The sequence below is a fragment of the Eptatretus burgeri genome, chromosome 4 (genome assembly GCF_056783735.1).
Source record: "Eptatretus burgeri isolate ZD-2024b chromosome 4, Ebu_testis_v1, whole genome shotgun sequence".
Lineage (NCBI taxonomy): Eukaryota > Metazoa > Chordata > Myxini > Myxiniformes > Myxinidae > Eptatretus > Eptatretus burgeri.
The window spans coordinates 74451045-74465884 of NC_140964.1; the positions used below are offsets into that span (position 1 = coordinate 74451045).

General features: G+C 42.2%; 1 protein-coding gene across 2 annotated transcripts in view; it reads right to left on the bottom strand.

Annotated features, from left to right (window-relative positions):
- Nucleotides 1–1138: 1138 nt before the first annotated feature.
- Nucleotides 1139–14840, bottom strand: part of LOC147028365 (microtubule-associated protein RP/EB family member 3-like) — a 38957-nt gene continuing 25255 nt past the window's right edge. The window contains exons 3-7 of one of the 2 annotated variants that reach the window (XM_085878693.1): nucleotides 12119–12264; nucleotides 9871–10069; nucleotides 8110–8240; nucleotides 7505–7657; nucleotides 1139–4829 (exon numbers count right to left, since the gene is read on the bottom strand). In XM_085878693.1, the coding sequence (XP_085734819.1) occupies nucleotides 4767–4829; nucleotides 7505–7657; nucleotides 8110–8240; nucleotides 9871–10069; nucleotides 12119–12264 (692 nt within the window). In that variant the 3' untranslated portion in view covers nucleotides 1139–4766. The remainder of the gene's footprint in view (nucleotides 4830–7504; nucleotides 7658–8109; nucleotides 8241–9870; nucleotides 10070–12118; nucleotides 12265–14840) is intronic. The other variant, XM_085878694.1, reaches the window with a different exon arrangement.

Consider the following 14840-nt stretch of genomic DNA (forward strand, 5'->3'; position numbering starts at 1 on the left):
GTACCCGGCATTGTCGTGGGGGTATCTGGCGTTGTCTAGTGGGGGTACCCGGCATTGTCGTGGGGGTACCCGCCGTTGTCTAGTGGGTACTCGGCATTATCGAGTGGGGGTACCAGCCGTTGTCTAGTGGGTACCCGGCATTGTCTAGTGGGGGTACCTGGCATTGTCTAGTGGGTACCCAGCATTGTCTCGTGGGTACCTAGCATCGGTTTGTGGGTACCCGGTTTTGTCTAGTGGGTCCCCGGCATCGTCTAGTGGGTACCCAGCATTGTCTAGTGGGGGTACCCGGCGTCGTCTAGTGGGTACTCGGTGTCGTCTTGTGGGTACCCTGCGTTGTACAGTGGGTAACTGGCGTCGTCTAGTGGGTACCCAGCATTGTCTAGTGGGGGTACCCGGCGTCGTCTAGTGGGTACTCGGCGTCGTCTTGTGGGTACCCTGCGTTGTATAGTGGGTAACTGGTGTCGTCTTGTGGGTACCCGGCATTGTCTAGTGGGTACCCGGCATCGTCTAGTGGGTACCCAGCATCATCTAGTGGGGTACCCGGCGTCGTCTTGTGGGTACCCAGCATTGTCTAGTGGGTACCCAGCATTGTCTAGTGGGTACCTGGCGTTGTCTAGTGGGTACCCAGCATTGTCTAATCGGGGTACCCGGCGTTGTCTCGTGGGTCTAGTGGGTTGTCTGATGCGTTGTCTGATGTTGTTGTTGATGTTGTCTGGGTACCCAGCATTGTCTAGTGGGGGAACCTGGCGTTGTCTCGTGGTTCGTCTGATGCGTTGTCTGATGTTGTCTAGGTACCCACAGCGTTGTCTGGTGCTGTTCTAACCGTGTTGGCATTTTGAAGGAATCAATTTGTTATTTTTTCTATTTGTTGTGGGTGCCTAAAACACATCCCGACACCTGCTAATGAAGCTTACTTCGTGTAGGGATATGGACATTATGAGCCGTGTTCATAATTAATTTTTACATCACTTGCAAGAGCATTCCTCAACTCGGGACAAATCAACACTTTAACTGGGATTTAACCTGGAGTCTCAACATTACTTGCTAAATTCCTCTTGTGATCTATTGGATGTACTGACCGCGAGGCCAGAAGATAGGGTTGATGTAACAGGCGAACCTTGGAGTAGCTTAATGGGGGAACTTTTATTATTCTGGGCTCACAACATGGCTAACACCCACCCCATCTCCCTGGGCCGAATTTAAACATGTGGTGGCCCCTGGACAGCCTTCCGTGGTGGAGGCCCACCCTACCTTAGAATACTAAAAAGGTGACAAGACAAATTTACAGTCATCCATGAAGTATATTTTTCAAGAACAAAGAATCTGAACTTCTATATAAAAGAGAATGAGACGAGATGAATATCTTATATCTGTTATGGATGAATATCTTATGTCTGTTCCACTAACTACCAACTACCATTCAGGCACTCACAAATACATTCTTCCTTACAATTTTTTTTTTCATGAAATATGTGGAGGCCCCCTGGTTGTGGAGGCTCCTGTGCAACTGCCCAGCTTGCCCACACCTAAATCCGGCCCTGCCATCTCCCCCTCCCATGCCGTGGCTCTGTTACAGAGTAAAATTGTGAGTCTGAGCCATCAAATGGAGAATGCAATGACACAATGGCACAACAAAAAGGCCGAGATGGCACGTGACCAAGAGAGGGAGAACAGCATGAAGTTCAAGGCAAAGGGATGCAGGATGAAGCCGAAGCTTCAGAATGCAGAGAGCTCGTCTTGAGTTGTTCAAATAGTTGTCTATACAAGTTGTTCGCTCACGTTAGCATGCCGAGCCGATGGTTTGCTTTGGATAGCAAAGGATAACTATATACCAATGGATAGGAAATTAAGTCCGCTTTCCAATGGTATGTGGGAATACACTATATGATGTGGAAGAATAAGGATATGTGGCACAAACTGACCCATAAATTTTGTCCACAAAAGTGCCGTCCGAGCGATTAATGGTCGAAAACAGAAAATTGGAGATAATTAACTTGAGCTACTCCACTGAAAGGTCCATCATGCTGTTTTGTTATCTACATTTGTGTCTTCAATCAGTCATATCACTTTTTTTCTGGTCCTTCAAGATGGTACCAATTTCCATCTCAGCTCATGGACTACTTGCTTGGATTCCAACGTTTGAAATATATGGAAATAAGGAAAAAGTCATGAAAAAGCACTGAAGACACGTCAATGTTTGTTGAGACATGCTCAGGAGGGAAGAGAGGGGGTGTGGTCAGGAGGGAGGAGAGGGGGTGTGCTCAGGAGGGAGGAGAGGGGTGTGCTCAGGAGCGAGGAGAGGGGTGTGGTGAGGAGGAAGGAGAGGGGTGTGGTCAGGAGGGAGAAGAGGGGTGTGGTCAGGCAAGTCTTTGATATGGAAGCAGTTTGCAGGAGGAGAAGAGACTCCCCAAAATTCACGCAGAAGATTCCGAAGGTGGTCGTGAAGAGGGACATGAGAAAAGTGGGACTGCAAGGAGAGGATGCTCAGGATATAGAGAGGTGTGGGGAACAAATAGTCATCCAGCCTACCTCACAAGAAGTTGAGATGAACTGGGGTCGTGTAAAACTGGTAATAGTTTCTTCATACTTTCTTTATACTTCATACTTCTTCTTCAGAAAGTCATACTTTCTTCAAAATTTTATCTGATCTGGAATTGGAATTCTAGATAAGGTATTGTCATCGTGTACTGTCGGTCCGTCCATCTGTCTTCTATTTCGACTTCTCCTGCCAAACTGCTGGGCTGATCCAGCTAGAATTTGGCAGCAATGTTCCGCTCCTGACTGGTAACGGGGATTGCAAAGCTTGATCCGGCTACGTGACTTTAAATAGGTCAAAATGGCGGACAGTAAATTCCTTCCAAAATCTTCTTCTCTTGAGCCACCAGTCAGAATGCTGCCAAACTTGGATTACAACATTAGGACAGGGTCGTGATGTTAAATTGTGGATGTCATGCTGATCACATGACCTGAAGCATGTCAAAATGGTGGACTCAGTAAATTCCTGGAAAATCACATAAATTCCTTCAAAAATCTCTCTCCAGACCCACCAGTCAGAATGCTACCAAATTTTGTTTACAACATTAGGCCAGGGCCCAAATAAGCTACAGGTCCAGTGGTCCTATTTTTACCCTGCGCTCGCGCAAGTCTTCATGATGACGTCATAATTCAACAAGTGCAACGTTTGATCCTGTCAGCATGAAAAAAAATTCTCTGCATAGCAGTTGTTGGTCCGATTGACATGATATTTAACCACATGCGCACCTCCTCCAATTAGAATTTATAATGATAATTATGACGTCATTGGTCACGTGGTACAGGCACAATCTTGGAAAAAAACAAAAAACTTTGCACTTCTATATCTCCGAAACCACTCTATAGAAAAAAATGAAACATGGCTCATTGTCAAGTACTCCCCATGGAGCATAAGATATGTTAATGACGATGTCATCAATGCCTTCTTTATGACAACATAATTCGATTAGTGCAACGCTTGCTCTGGTTAGTATCAAAAAAAATTCTCTGTAATTGTTGAAACTGCTAACTGATCAATGCAAAACTTAACTAATTGATCAATTACCCATAGGAAATATAGTTTGATAAAAGTAACATCATCGGTCTCTGATCTGGCATCAAATTGGATCAAAGAAACAAAAAACCTTTAAAAAAAACCAGAAGAGTTGGCTTGCACCAGGTCCTTCTCAAGACTGTGCAGGGTAAGTCTTCTATGAATACCATCTAGTTTATTCTGCTTTAAAGGTTCTTAAAATCGTGGTTATTTCTCTTTGATCTGTCCTCAATTGTGTGGCTATAGTGTTAAAAATACAATCACACAGAGGATGGATTGAATGGTTATATTTTAGATTTCTCTGCTTTTCCTAAAAATCTACTTGCAACATTTAACCTTATTAGAGAGCTCCACATAAAGCAAACACAAAGTGCAATTTAACATAAAGGGGAAAAATTAACATCAACTCCATCGAGATAAGATTTGAACCTGTGAATTCTGTCATGAAGAAACGATGAAACACATTGATTGGACCTCTCAATTCATTCTCTGAGAAACGTTTCGACTTCTGAGCAATTTCTTTCCGACAAGTAGCTTTGGCTGACAGCCCAAAGAAACCATCTCAAAAATCATCAACCCAAACAAATCCAACCAAGTTAAACACTTTCCATGATCATTTGGTGAACCGAACCAGTTGGCAATATAACAACTGGAATCCATGTTTGATGAGATGAAGTTAAAGCCTGTCCCACACCATGCAGGAGGGTGAGCATTCTCAATGATATCACAGGAAGTTTTTGCTTATCTTATATACTCTGCACCGATAAAGTCACATGTGGAATAAAGTGCTGAAAGTGCTGAACATTGGTAGGGAGGGAAGGGGGGGGGGGGTGAGAGAGCAGAAATGCTCCACAAACAGGCATTATGAACAAATAAATCATAGTGTAACAGTGAATGACGTAAACGTGTCCATGAATTCAGGTTCCTGGTGGATTACGGAGTATGCATGCTCACTGTAGTGCCGAAATAGCTGCCGGATGTATTTTGCATATTTATACATTCTGCCATTCAAAGACACTGCATTTTGATTCATCGAGTATATTTTGCTACGTAATATATGTACTATCATAATTTACTACATCATGCATAGTTAACATTGAAACAGGCTGCAGGATGGAGTCAGTTACAGGCCAGAACGTCATGGTTCAAATTAATGGAGGAGTTATATGTTTCAACCAAAAGTGATACATCGTGCAACCACTCAAGATGTAACTTCTTGACTGTGCAAATCGTCATCCTCATCATCTGGCACTGCAAAGCCCTCCTAGAGGGAAAGAGAGTGGAATGGGTGTTGGAGATATAATAGGAAAAAGTTTATTAAGGAGGTGGAATTGGGAGCAGTACAGATAAGGCTCAAATAGCATGGGTATTCACAAAAGAGACCTGTCCATCGTTGAGGACGTCCATATTAAACGAGAGTTCAAAGAACACGATTCCCCATGCAGTGTTCAAGTATACACAGGAAGGTTTTACCATTTGCGGGGGTGCATTGTTTAAAAGCACCATGAGCCTGCCTGCCACCGAACCAGACTCAGTAGTGTAATAGTTAGAGCGTCTGGTCCGAGTCTGGGAGGTCGGCGGTTCAAACCACGGCCGAGTCACACCAAAGACTTTAAAAAATGGTGCGTACTGCTTCTTTGCTTGACGATCAGCATTTAAAAGGGTAGAGCATGGACAATCCCCATTGGTTGGCACCCATGGGGAGGAGGAAATGCTCTGCTGATTGTGATGAGAAAAGCGATGCCATGATTATGACGTTACTGGTACCCCGAGTTTCCTGGGAAGTGACAACACTTCCTCAAAGCTTGATGGCTGTTAAGTGTTTGTCTTGTCAGGATGTATGTGTGTGTGGTGTGTGTGGGGAGGGGGTGGGGCAGCTTCGTTGTGAGCCTTCGACCTTGTATTAAAAAACAAACAAACAGCAAATTTGCAAACTTTTGGGTTAATGGGGAAAATACGGTTCGGAACTTTAAATTTTGTCCAAACTATACCCTTAAGTAATGTGTTTGCGCAGTGTTTTTGTGCTATTTAATTTCATGAATAAGAGTTATTAAAAACATAAAATAAGGTATTATTTTCCTCGATTGAGAACATGAAATAGAGTTTGTTTTCTTGAGTTATTAAGATCATGAAACTTTCCTTTACGTCGTAATAATTATGATCAACTTGATCCAATAATATGATGGCGATGTTGTTGATGGTGATGATAAAGACGAGTTGATGGAAATGACGGTAATGATGATGTTGGAGGATTTGAGGGGGTTACTGTGTTGATGGTCCATGTTTATTTGATGAATAAATGTGGAAATAGTTCACTAACCCACGATTATTCGAGCGCATTAACCGTAATCCGCAAACCTTGCCTCAAAAAAATTCATTGTGAGAGAGCGAATCCACCAAGTGGGAACCCACAAACGGGAAGGCCCTCCTGTACTTCAATTTTTATAGAACTAGTGCGTGCCCGTACGTGCGTGGCCGTACGTGCGTGGCCGTACGTGTTAAAAAAAATAAAACTTTCAAACCGCGTGCCAGAAACAACAACCACACAGGCCGTTCCTTCACTCTCACGTGCCCGTACATGCGTGGCCCTTCATGTGTGGCCATACATGCAAAAAAAAAACTTTCAAAACGCGTGCCAGAAACAACAACCACACAGGCCATTCATTTGCTCTCGCGTGCCCGTACGTGCAAAAAAATTTTCAAAAAAAACTTTCAAACCGCGTGCCAGAAACAACAACCACACAGGCCGTTCTTTCGCTCTCGTGTGCCCGTACATGCGTGGCCGTACATGCGTGGCCGTACATGCAAAAAATAAATTAACTTTCAAACAACCACACAGGCCGTTCCTTCGCTCTCGTAAACGACGACTGGATTGGGGCATTGTGTTTATCTATAAATGCGCATAAGAAATCGAGAAATTATTAGAATACAGTAAGTCATCACTATCCGGAAGTCCGTACATTGTAACCCGTAATGGGGAACGGGCTCTAACTTGGCCATAACTTGGGAACCACTTGTCCGATTAATTTCAAACAAACGGAGATTGTTGGAATTATAGATAGAAGATAGATACTGTGGGTGCAAAACGCCAAGCAACGTGTCCTGTCATTGGTAACTGATGATCTCTTCCCCAAACGGCCACGCCTACGCAGCAACTTGTCTTGCCATTGGTTTGGTAAATAAATGGCCATAACTTCGGAACCACTTGTCCGATTAATATCAAACCTTGAAAAGGCACATACTCAGGTCCCCAGCAATATACCGAGCAAGTTTCAATTAGATCGGACCAGTGGTTGTCGATAAACAGCGGTCACAGACACACACAGACACACAGAGATTGCTGGAATTTTTTTTTTTATATAGAATAATGATTTTAAAGATTGTTTGTAAAAATCCAGAAGTTTAGCACGATTGAAGCAGTCGTATACACGAACCACCTTATACACTGTAATAAGACGATCTTGAGTCGCAACTTCGGAGATGGAGGCTTTATTGATTATCATTATGGCGGCCTCTTCTTCACCCAGATACACATGCCATGCCCTCTAATCCTATATAATCGATATATTGCATGGTTCTTGGAAGTACTGGATTATGAAGGTGATTTGTCATCTCTGTCTCTGTCTCTTTCCCCCCCACCCCCGCTCAGTGGTGTTTTTTTAACCAGCGAGTGGTCTTCATCCAAGATTGAATGAATTAAAATCCCAGATGACCACATGGTGGTCGAAATGTCAGATATGAGCCTTGTCTGCTGGGCTCCGATATTAGCTGGTAGTGCCTTCCCTTTTGAATAATTATGCAGTACATATTGTTTTAAATGTCCAAGAAATGGAGACATAAATAGAGATTAAAGAACTCTGGCATAAATTTAACAGGAATAAGTCATTCAAGAAGAATGAGAAAGAAGTCTGTGTGATGCAAGGCCTGCAAGGAGCTAACCTCAGTGCTGTAGAGGATTTCGAGGATGCCCTCAAGGAGTGGCTGTTTCTCATATTCTGGCTCTTGGCATAGAAGCTCAAGATGACGCAGTTTGCCAAAGTAAAAATCTCTTTCTCTTTCCAGGCCCTCCACATTCAACTTCAATTGGAGCAGCTGTTGGAGCCAGGTGAAGGGTGAAGAAATTTGGAAATTAAATACCGATATCTGTAAAGTGCAATAAACTCTCATTAAGCCAAACACCCATTGAGCTAAAATTGACAAGACAAGCAGAATTTGGCTGAATAACATTCATTTGGCTGCATAACCTTCTACATTCAGCTGTACCAACTTAGCTGTACAACATCTGCACATTTAATTGTACCCATTAGACTGTTTAGCATTCGTGCATTTGGCTGTATTAACCCAGCTCGAAAGCATTCAGCTATCCATTCAGCTAAAGAAGAAATGTTGTCAAGACGAAAGATGCAGGGAAAGTACCTGTTCCTACTTAATAGCACTTTACCATACAATCCAATTCCTCGTATTAATAATTTCAGATTTGCATTGAATTGAGAAAGATAAATGAATGAATGGGAATGCAAATGAATGAATGAATAATCAAAGACCTGGTGGTTGAGGTTGGAAACCAGCTCCCCGTCTTCAGGTATCGGTCGGTGTTGCCCACCACCATAGGGCCATGAGAAGTGGTGGCTTGGACTGTGTTTTCTTTGCGGTGATGTTTGACTCCGATATGGTCCTGTGAGAGAGAATATGTCTCTTAGATATACTGTTATAGGTATGAATCTGGATGGCCTACCTGATTTGTGGTCAGCAATTATTTCCCAAATTTGGAAGAGTGATAGGATTGCTTTTTTAGGAGTGAACTCACTGAGTCTGGATTCAATCCCAGGTAAATCCATTATCATGTCAATGACCATGGACATTCATGATCCCATAACAAGTCTCACATAAGGCTATTGTCCGAAAGGATGGTGATGAGGTAGCACACTTACTTTGAGTTGTCTCGTTTGTATTTGATTCTTGGCTGGACTATAAACTGTCGGATTGGTATTTCACAGACAGGGTGTTGCATCAATGAGTATGCCATTAATTGGATGGATGCTTAGCTGAGAGACCCCTCTGCTTGTATTAATTGGTGGACATTAAATATCTCACAGTGTATTTCAATGAAGAGGAAGCAAATTATCGCAGACACCCAAACAAATTATAAATTATTTCCCCGAAGCCACAAGAGGAATTGCATCAGCAGCACAGCAACACTCCCAGCAATGATGCAAATCACAAATGAACTTTGCAAGAATGAAGCAACTTCAGGCAATTTCAGGTTGGTGCACATGAGCAGGTTAAACAGCTTTATGTGTCTATGTCACACTTAGGGCCAAGTTCACCCAGATATTACAAATAGGACATTTGTCAGAAGTTCATGCAAAAATCTTTTTTCACCATCAGTCCAAAAATTAAAACGACCAATCAATGGGGCACATGGGATAAGATGTTTTCAATGCGAGGAACGCTCAATGTAAGTGTTGATTCATGGTGTTATTATTATGAACCAATAGGTGAGAAAAGAGTTTAACTACAGAAAAACTATCTTCTCCATCACTCAAGCTTCCATAGTCCCTTCCATCTGTCTCAGGCCCATAAAACAATAACAAGGATAAAATGAAAAAATTTTCAAAAAAACTTTCTCCAAGAGTTGTTTTTTGACTTTTGATTGAATCATAATCATCATCAATGTACCATACACTTTGCAGAGAACTGGTGCTGCTGAATCAGTCTATTGGTAAGGGTTATACCGGGGGGGAGGGTATTGGTTAGGCCAGGAGGTTTGATTATGCTGGGTGATTTGGTTGTGGTGGTGGTTTAGTTGTGGTGGGTCGTTTGGTTGTGGTGGGTGGTTTGGATTTGCTGAGAAGTTACCAACGGTCAGGGCAGCAGTGGGTAATTTATTCAGGGTGTCAACGTTAATTCGCCCACTCTTCATGAAACATATCATTAGATACTTAATATCCACCAACGACCAGTTGTGGCACACAGTGCACCCAATTTATCATTCATCCGAGAGATGGCACACAGTGATGAATCACCCTACAGGAGATCGAACAGCGCGGTGTGACAGTTTCTAGCTGGGTCGAGGTTCAAACCCAGGCTTGGCAAGTTAAAGGTGAGTGTGCATCCTGCCAGCAGTAACATGCTAAGTTATCCCACCAGCAGTAACGAAAGGGGAGGGGGAGAAAAAGAGATAAAAACACATGGGGTGGTGAGATGTTGATGTAGATTTTGTTACAGCTATTGTTTTGTCAATGGGCTGACCACAAGGTTTATTGTTTTGTCAGTGGGCTGACCACAAGATGTAATAGGCTGACCACTAGCCGGTGTTTTCCGTGGTTGTCCAAAACGCTGCTGTCCTGGACTTGTAGGTGGCAAAGCTGGCTGTCCATGTCTCGCAGTAAGAGGATCATATGTTCGTCCATCATCATTTGCCTCGAAAAACCGACGGAACCATTGCAAGAACTCAAAATTGTCCTGGAATTTTCCCTTCACAAGTCGATCCACTGGGATGATCTGGGAGCATTGAATGCAGTCATTAGATGGGAGATCAAGTACCGCAGAAAATGTGCGAGGACATGCATGTATAGTATTATGAGGACGTCTGGATATATTATTGCAGAGATATATCACAGGGAGAGTGCAATTTATGCTGTATAAGGAACATATACAGTACATGAAATAATTATGATGGAAGAACACACAACCGAAACGGAAGTTATAAATTATTGGGTCACGAGCACCAGCCAGAGTGACCACTATATTCGTTATGTCTGTGTGTCTGTCTGTCCAGAGCAAAACTCCGTGGACTTTGATCCGAACTTGATGAAACTTGGTTATGTGTTCGATATCAATGTCTAGTTGTGTTTTCCTGGATGAGAAAATGTTCGTTATATTGTTCCTGGAATGTTCCAGAGGAAGTTTTGCACCAAAGGTCATAATCCTTGACCGTTGACCTTTAAAGGTCACAAAGGTCAAATTTTCAAAGTTGTGGGAATCAAACCGGGTTTTGGACCTTCTTCGACGAACTAACTCCAATAAGCTATAGCACATATCCTGTTTCCACATTTTAATGTCCACAACATTGTTTTGTGACCTTTAAAGGTTATGCAAAGGTCAAATTTTGAAAGTTTTTGAACAAAACCGGGTTTTCGACATTTTGCAGTTAATAACCCATCACTCGTACCACATCATGTTGATCATTTTTATAACTTGGTCAAAAATTATCACATTGTCTCATCCTCGACTTCTGAAACAATCTACATCGTCAAATACCGCTCATGAACCATCGTCGTCTTCAGACTTGTAGTAATTACAACTATGTAGAAAATTAGTGTATTGCACCAAAGAAAAGGGAATACGTTGTCGAATGTGCAAGTATTTTTATGGACCCTTTGCTTTACCACTTCGTTTCATTCTACTGTCCAGTTTATCAATGTACGAATGTCAAATATTATTTGAAATGTCCAGTACTATTACTCCCCATATTTCAGTTTGGTTGCTCTTTGACAGTCTTCCTCGAAATTAAATAATGAAGCCTCAACTGTGTTCATATCTGGACTTGGTGCAGTCATATTGGCAATGGGAAGAGAACTTGAAGGAAGTGCATGAGAGGAAAATAGGATGATACCGTGAGCTGTAGGTGGGAAGGCACGTTTGTGGTTTTGTTGATTTGAGTGTTTTATGATCGCCCATTGCTTAAACCAGTCCGTTTTCCGTTTTGCTAAAACCAGTCAAAACGTTTTGTTTGCAAAAGGCTTCGAAAGCCGATGTACGCTGGCTGATACGTGTTGGTTGGCAGTGCAGCAGCTGATACCGCTTTGAGCAATGGCAGTTCTGTATTTTCCATACACATCAACTGTGCCAGAATGCTTGTTTAATTTTTATATCTTTATTGGTGACTAAAATTTTGGTGTCTTGTTGACTGTGTAATAGGTAGCTAAACAGGGTGGATGTTTAGCAGGCACCTCCTGTTAGTCAGGACCATTGCAGCAAGTGTTGATATGGCACAGGGTTCATATGTATGTTGGATGTGTGTGTGTGTGTGTGTGTGTGTGTGTGTGTGTGTGTGTGTGTGTGTGTGTGTGTGTGTGTGTGTGTGTGTGTGTGTGTGTGTGTGTGTGTGTGTGTGTGTGTGTGTGTATATATATTGTATATATACATATATAAATTTTTTAACGCTATTTGTGTTTTTATTATTCAAGATGTGTGCATTTTTATTGCATTAGCGAAGAACCCGTCCTTACAGACTGGATATTTCCCCCACAATTGACTTTATTTTTTACATAATTTTATTTTGCACATATTTACACATTTTACACATATTTACATTTTACTGAAGACATATTTACTGAGAGAATTGGCATCCCCCTTCGCCCAACTTTAACCCCCAGGACTATTTTGTTTTCACCATCGAAAACCTACTAATGCATCCCCAGGGAATAACCACTAGTTTTCAACTCATTCCATCCAGTGGTTCAGGAGTGCATACAAGTCAAACAAACAACCAAACACACACATACAGACAGACACTTCTCAAGTTAGAGTATGACTCCATGGAAATACCTTGTCGACTCCGAGTCGTTTGAATGCAGCTTGCAGGACCTTGAAGTTATGAATGTACTCGTGCTCAAGTCTGGCTTGGAATTTCACTTTGCGCAAAGAGAGGCAGCTTGGGAAGAGCAGATCCATGAATTGACAGTATGCACCACCTGTTAAAGAATCATTCACAAAATAGTGAGCAGAAAGTATTCGGAAGAAGTCTCAATAAAAACGTGAAGGTAACAATGATGGAAATTTTGTTTAACGATAGGTACGAGTAATTAAAAAAAATTGATTTATTGCATGCGTGTCAAATCATACGACAGATTCATCCGAATATGCCGCATTTCTGGAATTATGGGAATTTTTACTGACCAAGTCTGCTCAGATTGAATAAATATCTCACTTTCTGAGCAAAGATAAATTTCCAGACTTGACAAGGGAATTAAATATCTTATGACAATTAAACCGTTTCAAAGTAATGTCATCGGGGTAAAAAGGCGAAGTAGAGCCATCGACATTTAATTATGGAGAATGTTTCAATTTTAAATGTACTTGCTTCCAACAGGTCGATATTCAAGTGTGTTTATTTATTTGTTTATTTGTTGAAAGTCAAAGGAGGTGGAACACTGAGAAAAGAAAACCGACAAACAAACAAACTTAACCACATGGCTTTCTACACTTCCAGCACAGTCTATTATATTGCAGACTGCAGCTGCATGGATTCTGCTCAAGTCAACATGGAGTCAACTGCATGGAGTCAACAGACAGGAAGGAAACATGGCACAAGCCTCAATTGTGGGAGATGAGCATCGATCTTCAGAATTCTCAATAATTGCTTGGTTTCCATCTCCATCGAGTCGATCTCGGCACAAGTTTTTGAAGATAAACAAATTTTGTTTTCAATTATGTATTATTATGGCCATCATCATCATCGTCGGAAGATATGATTCAAATTTCAGAAATTTCAATGTGCAGTAAAGTTTCATAAGTGAATGGACACGAGTTTTACTCTCTGCATGCTACGTAGTAGAAGTAATAGATCGAAATAATAGTACTACGACTACTACTAGTAATAATAATTTATATTTTTCATTAGTTGAGTGGTTCTGATAGTGGGAACAGATATGTGAATCAATCGTGCACTTTGTGATAAATGTGTGAAATTTGCCAGGATGGTACACATATACTGGATATATTAAATATTTTCAGGAAGAAGACAAGTGGAAATAACCCAACTAAGGCCGCAATCTTCAATTTACAAATTGTCACGTTTGTGTATCTGTCTGGCCTGTACTTGTCATGCGTTGTTCAACATCAAAAAACATTGATCGGTACTTTGGCTCTTGTACTACTGTACAAGTGTTCAAGATCTGGAGCATCAAGGCTGGCAAGTAAACGAGCATCTTGTAACTGGAGAGCACACCTGTGAAAGTATTCATGCCAAAAGTACGAATTTTGTGAAGTGGGTCTCAAGTGTCAATCTTGTCACAGAAGAAACATTTTATTCCACTTGCTGATTTATTGGAGGATGGGTTACTCCCACGGAGATGCTTCTTACACTCCTCACAGACTGGCGGCATCCTCTGTGGATTTACACTTCTGTGTTCTCTGGAGTTTGGATTTGCTGGAGTTCAATCTACTCGAGTGTACTTGAAGTCTCGCAATCCCTTCACCTAGATCATCTTCTACAGACATTATCATCATCAGGCCTTAGGGGTATCAGATCCACCTCGGCCAAGCATATCACAGCACATCTATTCCTAATTGCTGAAAAAGTTTGCCTCGTGTATGTTCACTCAGCATGTTCAAGTTGTCTACTTCATGAAATGTGAAAACAAAAATTGTGAAAAGTGAAGACATGTGATGCATGCCAACGTACAAGTGTTGTGCGTTTAGTGTTTCATTGTATGTTTAAGGAATACGTTGCTGTTTTTTTGTATATACAGTCAAGGCTTGTGGAAGGGGTAGAATTGGTACAGTGAATGGATCAGGACATGACAGGACAAAAGGAACAGTTGATGGAGAGGTGAAACACCAACAGCAGAGTTGAAGGCCAAGATATTTTCTGTTGTTGGTGTTCCTTCATGGCCATCTGAGAGCTTTAATGTCAGGGCATGCAAACCGGTCAGACAGGGTGGCAGGGGAACTTGGACAAACACTGGGTGTGGGGAGGAATAAGGGACAGGAGTGGATGCATGGGGTGGACAATATGGATGCAGAAGGAAAAACTGTAAATTTGGAAGGAGGAGGATTGGGGTTTGGTTGGGGGATGGGGATTAATGACGGTAGAAAAGATCATGGTTTTGGATTGGAGATGATCTGAGATGGTGGTGAACAGCTGCTCAAAAGACCTGGATGGAAGAATGAGATTGAAGAGAATGTGGAAGTTGGTTCCCCAGGTGGGAGAAAAGAGGAACGAATGAATGGAGATGAGCAGTGATTCTGGATTTAGATAGTTTAACCAGAAGAGGTTGATGGTGGACTGTGTGTGCCCTGCAGAAACCTGGGGGGGGGGGGACAAAGCATGGAAAGAGCAGAGGGTGAAAGACCAAAAAGTATGTGGAAGAACACAGAGAGACCACCGACCTGTCTGTGATGGCATAGTGACAGATCACCCAGAGACTCAGCTTCATCGCGCGAGATTCCAATAATCGTGAAGACCTAGGTTTCCACGGCATCAATTTGAGCAAGAAGTGAGGCAGCGGAGCCAGCCCAGAGGGGAGAGCAGCACTCCATCAAGCTG